We start from the raw sequence: 9,566 nt of genomic DNA, 5'->3' as shown, positions 1-9,566 counted from the left end.
ACTGTCAGCCCATCCGTTCCTTTCCATTGCTACGGCTTCCTCAGTTTCATGCGGTCGTTTCATCGTGGTTCTCTGCTTCTTTCGGTCTCGACTCTTCGCCTGCAAGATCGTTGGAAAATCGTTAGATATTATGGATTCGAGGAGGAAGATGGGAAAACGAGAAAATTTCCAACTGGCTGATAAGATCGACGAATGAAGAGACGAAGAAGCGCGAAGGAGAAAAGATTGATCGTTGATTCGTTCGAAATCGTTGGGTATAGCGTTATGAACTGGAAGAGGAAGATGACGATAGAAGAAAAGTTGGAAGAGACGGATAAAAGCGATAGAAGAAAATCTCGAAAAACGTGAAGAAAGAGAGATTCGTTCGAGAACGTTAGATATTTTATTACGAACTCGAAGCGGAAGATGGAGAAACGAGAAAACTTCAAAGAGACCGACGAAACGGACGATTGAGACTTAAGAAAAATCTGAAGAAGAATACGATGATACGATTCTTCGGAAGGTAATTCGCTTAAGATTCACCGAATGGTTAACGGGGGCGATTGAACTTTCAATGGACCAGCTGGCTTAAATACCAACGCGATAATAAACGACAACTTTCTCGAAGCAGGTTTCAGCGCAACGATGACGAACAGAAGAGTTGATTGTGCGACGAAAATTCAGAAAGGCGACCGGTGCGTCGGGATATTGTCAACCGATGCGTAGCTCGGTTCTTTCGCTGTTTGGCAGATCGGAAGAACCATGGGCAATGGATCGTCCTGCTGTCCGCATCGCAAGAAGGTGAGTTCTTTCCGATTCTTAAATATTTTTATCGTTTTTCGTGTTTGTCCTATTGGTTTGTAAGGTAAATTCGTCCGGTTTTTTTTATTTCTCAATATTTATATTATAACTCAATATTTGTGGAAATTTTCAAATATTAATCGTGATTCTCGCACGTGTAAGAATTCGATCGTGAAATAGTTGTTAAGAAGATCTGAGAGACATGTTTTGAATTTTCGAATCTTTAGTGCATAATACAAGTTGATACGAAGACAGAAGATATCGTAAGTTCGGTGCGTGACCATTCTGCAAGATGGCAGCACGCTTCGATTATGATAATACCGAGACGCTTCTTTAGACGATAAAAATGGAATTTTATTAGAATTAGCTAGAGGAGTTTGAAACGTGAAAGCGTAGTTACAAAAAAAAAGTAATATCGCTATTTATTTATCAGAAATTAAATCCCATATTTCTGAAACATTTAGAGACAACTAGACGGACACAAAAAAAAAAAAAAAAAAGATGCAAAAGGGGGTTCCATCGTGTAAAATATCGAAAAGTAGCGCTCTATCTAAGCTGAACATTCCTCGCTTCATCCAACACCCTACGCTATTACAAATCCTACGTTATTAACAAAATCGTATTTTTTACTCCTACGATATGATCGATAGAATCGACACGTATCAGTTCTTCGATAATTTTTTAATTAATGCTAAACGTTTAAAAGAAACTATCAAAACATAATACGAGGATACAGGGCCACACACGCGCACGCTATATTACGAAATATTTCTCTAGACGGAATATGTATTCCTAATGTGAACTCTATTTCCAAACACTCTACACTCGCTCGTTAAAATCTTACCACACCCAGAATACGATCAATAAGATCGATACGTGTTCAATACTCTCCCCTTTCATATCTTCTTAAATAACACCAAACAGTCGAAGGAATCTCTCACAGAACCTGTTACCAATCGATTGCACAAGCGACAGAGCGGCATCGTTAGATCCTAACGAGTCGCGTTGCGAAAAAACCATCGCGGCTAAGCGACGATATCCACGGGAAAAACGGCTGGACGGGGGTGTGCACGGGTGAAAGGGGGCTGCCCGTCAGCTGATAGATATCGAACAGATTCGCAATTGTGCAATTGTGCCACACGGAACGGGCACGCGGCCTTCGAGTCGAGAATAACTCGACTGCGAGTTATTTTCTGAAACCAATCTTGTCGTTGATATACGACTGAAAAAAACCGATTACGATCGGTCAAGCAGTCTGCTGAGATCGTCCGCGACTCTATTCTTTTTAGTTGCATGCGTGCATCGTATTTGTCCGAGATTCGAAGCGTTCGAATTTCGAGAGAAACGTGAGAATAAAATTCATTCCTTCGGATGATAAAACGAAGCAAAGTGTCCTTTTTCGTGGTGTAGTTTAGAGCGACGAAGCTTTCTACAGGTTATTTTTATCGCCTTAGGTTTAGGAATATTAGAAAATTCATAATTACAATATATTATATTCATGAAAATTAAGAAGATACGTTTTTCGATAATGTAACTCGATGGAGAATTTTTACAAAGGTTTCTTTAGATTGTATGATAATTTTGGGGGAATTATTGGAGAAATTTGTAGTTAATACTACACTGTGCTCGCTTTAGATTTTTATTAAGACGTAAGATAATAGGAAGAATTATACCTAAACGTAAATCATACACTTTTCCTACGGATGGTTAATACGAACGATAATTATAAGTTATTTATTGAATGTTTATAGAGATAGATACATTCGAAGCAAAAATGATTGAAAATTAAAAATCGTATAAGACAAGCGTATTGACATAATGGACAAGAAAATCCGAGGAATTCTGTAATATTTAACAAATTACGTGTTTCGAGTTTCCCGACACAAAAAGTGACGTAAATTACAAGTAAGAGAATCGTAACGGTAATCGTAAGCGTTGTCGGTCTGCTTTTTACAACGTTCATCATAATTTGTTCGTTGCTCGGGTAGCACGACTTCAAGTTGCATTGCAAATTACATGTTCGAACATACCGATAAATTTTTTGAAGAGATACCCGATAATTAACCGAAGATTACATCGTTCATTCGGAGTCAGTAATTTAATATAGACAGTCGCATTGATATATAACGATTTTCAGCTTGTGCGATCAGTGAAACCAAAATTAAACCCTCGAAAATTAATATTTATTACTACGTGCCGCGAATTAATAATGTTTAACACGAACCAACCTTTAAATTATGCAAATTGCATGACAAACTACGACTGTACCACCGAAATTGAAACAACAAAATGTTAATTCGTGCTTTAACTGTCGTAAAACAACGAATCAGTATTACTACGGAAAACGGAAGATGAAAAAAATCGAAGCTCGTAGGAAAAATAATCCGACAAATAAATTTTTCTTCGTTTTCTTATTTCCACTTTTGACTAAAAATTAATATCTTAATATAACATAGCTGAGAATGAAAGGAATCTGTCAAGATTTTCTTATTTCCACTTTTGACTAAAAATTAATATCTTAATATAACATAGCTGAGAATGAAAGGAATCTGTCAAGATTTTCTTATTTCCACTTTTGACTAAAAATTAATATCTTAATATAACATAGCTGAGAATGAAAGGAATCTGTCAAGATCGAACACGATGCCTTTCGAATGTAGCTGATAAATTGACAAAATTTTGTAAAAAAATTATTAAGGAACAGAATTTTTATATCTTTAATATTCTAATATTATGACAAACAATTTTGGTAACGTACGATCTATCGACAACGTACTGAATCTAAAAACTATCCTCTTATAAAAAATGAGAAATGTATTTTTTCGTATCCTTCTCCTGCTCACTTCGATCATAAACCAACGAATAACGCAAGAATTCGCAATTAATTATTAATACCCGAAATTTTGTCCTTCGGTTAACTCAATCGTGTAGACCAAAATATTTGCCCGTCTGTTTTTTTCTACGTCCCTCGCATTTGCACATACATATATTCGATCTTACTATAGATTCCACGGAATTGTATGTATAATTAATTATCATAATTAACATCAAATTTCGTTCAAGTTGTCTGAAGATCGTTTACGTTATTCCATGCGAAAATAGTAGACTTTTTACTTGTTTTGTTTTGTTTGTCGAAAGGCAGAAATTAACGCAATCCTGGCGAATAATTGCATCGTGAATTCCTTAAGACTGATTTACTAAATAATTGCTCCTTAAAGAATCTAATAATTTCTCCAGCGTTTACGAGCTTTCAAGATGTTTAGTTTTTATCCAAGGATATGAGATAATGCCACGCTATGCCCAGATTGTAATCGAACGAAATTTCGCTAATTTATCACCAACGATATATCAAAGATTGGTGCCGGTCTTATAGAAAAAGCTGCGTATTTTGCCTTGCAATTAACCCAACTCCGTCTCTACTAATTCTCCACCGAGTCTGGGGAGAACACCGTAAATTTTCTTTCAAATATCCGTAAGAACTTTCAGTGTTCCATGGCTGATGTCTTTACGACTTCCAAAGAATCGTAAATCATTCGAGCTTGCGTTCTTGTCCTGGCAGCTTCCTCAACAAGATGTACTTTGTTTCTTTTTGCTCACTTCTCGTTTCATTATACGTTCTCAACAGTCAAGATAGGAAAGGGAAATCGTATACATTTTGACATTTTTGTTACGAAAAAGGAAATCGAACCATTTACTTACTGCCACTTACTATTAATTTCTCGGGTACCCTTTTATAACACATTCTGTAACATACGCAAATTGATAGTTTAGAGATTCTAATTCATTCTCTTGACTAGCTAGTATCTACTTCGATAAAACTAATGTTAGGATATCGCTCTTTATTTCTCAATTAGTTGTTAAATAAGAACGGGAGTTTTTAAATAAAAAAAAAAAGAACGTTCCTTTCACCATTCTCTACCACACCCAATTTAATCCAGTTACATATCGCTATCTTCCTTTCAAATCGAAGGAACGATCACAAGATGCTTGTAATTCTATTTTGTATCTTTTTAAAAAGATAGCCATTTTTTAAAATCAGATGTCAATAACCATAAGAACAAAATTAATAACGGTCAAACGAAGGAAAACTTACACAATTTTAAATAATATCCTCGTTAACTCGTACTCCTGAAACGAGCTGTATTTTAAAAGTAGCCCGCAGTTATCGCAAGAACTTAATTAATACGCACGATATAGCCCACAAATAAAGAAAGAATTATGCTCTTTTGAAAAGTTAATTTATAAAAACTGTATAGACGATGGAAATGAATTCGAGAAAGCGGCGTCAAAGCGAAACCCGTTGTTCAGGTCAAGAACATATGAAGAAACGAAGTAATGAAAACGCCTGACGCGGTTTGCAAATTACGTTGATTATTTCGGTGCGTTTGTTAGGCGCGTAACGCGAGATCGGATAAAAAAGGCCGACGCGAAACACGACGGCGATCGCGGCGAGCAGTCGGCATAACCCAATTAAGGATGACACGGGTAATTACGAGGTATCAGGTGTTGCAGGAAAGCTGCGACTACTTTGTCACGGTGTTATCTGCTGTCACGAGCGAGAACTCTCTCGTGAATCCTTTGTTGGGCTTCACGGGTCGGTGAACTAATGCAAAAACTTCGCGTTTCGCAACGACTAAGAATTTCTTACAATTTACGGGTTTAATTGAAGGTTTCGTGACGAAAATGGGGACACCACGCTATCGCTGGCCACCTTTGCAGCACACGTAAAAAGTTTCAAGCGGAGCGCAAGTGCCTTTATAAAAGAAAAACGATTTATGAAAGGGCGGAACTTGAGTGGTATATGCGATAACACCGTTAGGGCAAAATTCTTGAAAAATATTTGAAAAATATTTGTGTTGAGGTTTGTTAGTAAAAAGAACTGCTAGCATTTTGCGTACATTTCATTAGGGTTGGTTATGACGTGCAATATTTCTGCAGCATCTGTTAAGATTCTCTTTAATCCACAAAATAAGGCCCAAAAAGCGAACGCATATTATTTAAAAAACATAAATACATCGACGCAACATTGGCTCTGAATGGGTAAAAGATAAAATTTGATTCGACGATTCCTTGTGTCAACGATAACTAGAAAATGTTCCGTTAATATCTTGATCATAATATCTTGATAATCTTGACATAATATCCATCTTACCATACTCTTTCCATCAATATATCTTCTTGACATAAGATAATTACAACTCATTGCCATATTAACTTGAAAAAGCATTCAACGCGCTGGTCGATTATTAATTATTAGTCAATGTGCTTGTCCAGACGTCTATCCTTCCCAGCCGCGATTTTGCAACAAAGGCATTGAATAAATATCGAACGTACAATCATTTTTCTTCATAATTTTTCTCCTCGAGCGATACAATCGCGTAAACAACTGAGTATCGTAAAGTCCCACGCAGTGTAATAGACATTATCGACATGAAAATGAAGCGATCGCCTCGAACCCCGCGACACTTTAATGAGTAAGTAGTAATCGAGAAGCAAGGACAGTTATTCAGCTGAGAAACCGTCGAACAGGATCGTTTTCTCAAGGCGTCGTAAAAACGGAAAATCCATTTTGTTTGCCTTCGCCTTTTGACACGGGGAATTTATGTTCCTCTAGCTTAATGTCCTCCGTTATTGCGTCGAATAAAAATAGTAATCGAAGCATAGTACCAAGCGTATCACGTTTCCAACTGTATTCATCACCGTCGCTAAAGGTCTCTGAGCCGTGAAATCCTGGATTTTTATATTCGTTTTACTCCTGAAGGATTTCCAGTTTTTTTTTTCGAATAAAACTTTAATTCCTCTTAATCCAAATAATTTCCACGGGATTCGATTTTTCAAATTTCCCCGGTAACTAACAGGTTTCGTCGATCTATAGTTTATAGAATTCAATTTCTGACATTTTTTCAACCAGTTACAGATCCTTTTCGAATAATTTATGTACTGGAAAGTATCTAAATGGAATGGACAATGTCTCGCCCAAATGCAGAATTTATGTCACCAAAAATATTTATCTCGCTTTTTTTTGAAATCTAAATTCACATAAAAAGTCATATGAATATTTCAACTATTCGTAACAGTCCACACAATGAGGTCTCGGCATTTTTATTATAAATCTTCTTAACGATCGATATACAGTGGCTAAAATAATCATTTGCACATCATTATGTTTATTACAGAATTTACATACTAATTAATTACGTCCGAGCATATTGTGTTACGTATCATTTAGCAGCACGATTAAACAACAGTACGATTAAACAAATTTGATATTATGAAAATGAAGCATAGAGCCTGATAAAGAAAAAAAAACGATTCATTGGAGACTAATGGTACGTGTAAATAATTTTCGTAGCTACTGTTCGTAATTTATTGCAAATTTCGTCTCTTTCAATGTAGTTTAAAATTGCCGATAGGACAAAATTTAATGAGTGATCTTCGAAGAAACATCTCGTGTGCACCAACTTAAAAAAAAAAGAAAGTAGCACAGGCATCTATCAGAGGCTACGTTAAGCGAATAAATTTATAGACCAGGTGAATTTTTAGGGGTCAACAGGATGTTTTTAAGAAGAGGAAAAGAAGAAGGGATGAGGCAGGTGCGAAGGACGAGTTAATCGAGTTAATCATGATAATTAAGTGGCTTTGCCGGCGGCGATCAGTCTTTGGAACGTCTTTTCGTCGAAGAAAGATTGGAAAGGTTATTGTAACTGCGAGTGAGAGTCCCTCTGGCCATCTTTTGCCTAAGATTTCAAGTTGATTAATCGAATCTATTAATGGTTGGTCCGTTCCGATAAGTGGGACGCCTTGAACGAGGAACCGTAGAGTCCTTCTTCACCAGGTGTAATTATCATATTACGAGATCCGAGAAAAGTGAGATAGCCTGTTGCTAATTCGTCTAACGCGTTGTCACATCCGACGTTACGATTAATCAAACGGATCATTAAGGAATAGTAGCTTTCCATTAGCGTGACCGCAACATTTATCATATCGTAACTGGTACTTCATTTTTTGCGCTACATTACGCGATTTTTATATCTTCGGTCGGAACAAATAAACGTATAGCGTGTTAATTATACATATTAGGGTTTAAGTACAGTTATATTCCGACTAGAGATATTGGAGTAACTATGGCTTTCTGTAGATTGATCGCGCGTTTTCGATAAAGCCTGATAGCGTATAATTTCTTAGTCGTGGAACTATTCTATCGTACAGTGGTTCTTTCATATTTCTCACTCTTTCTCGTGTCGAGAAAAATTCTCAAGGTTTTGTATCATTAATCGTGTCAATTAAAATATTTCGAAAAAATAACACCCATCCAAGGAAAAGAATTAGGAGAACAATTAAAAAACAAAATTACAAAAAGGAATAAGATTGCAATCATCTTTCTGTAAGCAAGTGATAGATCACATTCAAGTTAACGATAGATAGCAAAATTACATTCGATTCCTATCGAGGTTCTTCGTTTATAGTACTCGTACGTGTACAGTATGATAAAAGTGAGAATTTGATTTCCAGATAGATACGTAAATAGATCAACGTCGATAACCACAATTAACAAAACGAAAATCGATCTGAGATTAATCTAAGATTCACGCTGTGATTCGGACAAATGTAAAGCCACCGTTGCCCAAGTCCCAGATGCATTGCTCGATCACCGGTACGATCCCGAACGAGATAATCGCGTGATTTACAACGCCAGTTTGGCTAGGCAACACGTGCACCCGTAACAATATGCACAGCATCGTAGACATGAAGAGAAAGAGCTGCGTCGCGAGGTAGCTCGCGGAGTGTCACTGTCGAGATCTCGCGGCTCGATCGCGATCCAGGCGCCTGGATCGTGATTAACGAGACTACTCGCGCTTGCATTGCGATAACTTTGTCGATTCTGATATCGCCAGTCAATACAATGTTCTACGATCGATGTTCTGGACCACGATACGCCAGTACATCTCCCAAACAGAAGTGAGGCAACTCGTGGCTGGATGCTAATTGCCTGCGACTTCGACCAGACTCGTTGTCGCGGACAATTTATCTTGTATCTTCATGAAAGCGTTCTGTACGCGACGATCTTGCGAAAACACTGTCCTATTAAACGAAGCATGTAATTTGATCGAATGAATGGCCGAATAACTATTCGTTAGTTTTTATTTTATTTTCTCGATTGTTAAGTGACACACGATTAATTGAGATGGATCGAAACCGTTAGCGCAGAAATCTACGAGCGTTAATGACTGATTAACGTGGAATTGCCAGGGCCGGTCTAAACGACTCTAATCAAAAGATTAGATACTAACGTGTTTCTCATAGCGACGCCTATTTACATTTATATTGCGCGTATGCTACTTTATTGCTCCTGCATCAACTATCACTTCGGTATCTCATCTCTGTTTAATCACGGACGTTGGATAATTTATTACACGACAGTTGATTCTTTTCCGATTTATCCGACGATCTGGGAAAAGCATCGACGGGGAGGGCTAATTTATAGTCGCTGGAAGGTACTTCTTGATCGACATTTTCTCGGTACGCAGGCAACGTCGAGAGGCGGTTTAGGTCAAGGCGTTCATCGAGTCTCATTGTTCTTCGTCGCGGCGAAAGTGCGCATACGATTATCGTCTATTTATCCCGATGCTCATTTAGAATGATGCATACGCGTGCATAATCGTTACTACGAACCTGACGATCGTTCTCTCACGATGGAATCGTTGGAATCTGCAGAAATTCTACGATCTGATACGCCCAAGGGATCTAACAGCGTAACGCGATAAAACATTTTATCCTGTGCTAAA

The 9,566-nt window shown here is 37.5% G+C and overlaps 1 protein-coding gene across 1 annotated transcript in view; it reads left to right on the top strand.

Moving 5' to 3' along the window:
- Positions 1 to 398: 398 nt before the first annotated feature.
- The window catches only part of LOC117235418 (sterile alpha and TIR motif-containing protein 1), a 138,715-nt gene continuing 129,547 nt past the window's right edge, over positions 399 to 9,566 (top strand). The window contains 1 exon segment of the mRNA XM_033497422.1: positions 399 to 780. Within this exon segment, the coding sequence (XP_033353313.1) occupies positions 742 to 780 (39 nt within the window). The 5' untranslated portion in view covers positions 399 to 741.

The sequence above is a fragment of the Bombus vosnesenskii genome, unplaced genomic scaffold, assembly GCF_011952255.1.
Source record: "Bombus vosnesenskii isolate JDL3184/JDL3185 unplaced genomic scaffold, Bvos_JDL3184-5_v1.1 scf7180000013316, whole genome shotgun sequence".
Lineage (NCBI taxonomy): Eukaryota > Metazoa > Arthropoda > Insecta > Hymenoptera > Apidae > Bombus > Bombus vosnesenskii.
The sequence above is the reverse complement of the archived record's forward strand: the minus strand, read 5'-3'. Positions and strand labels throughout refer to the sequence as shown.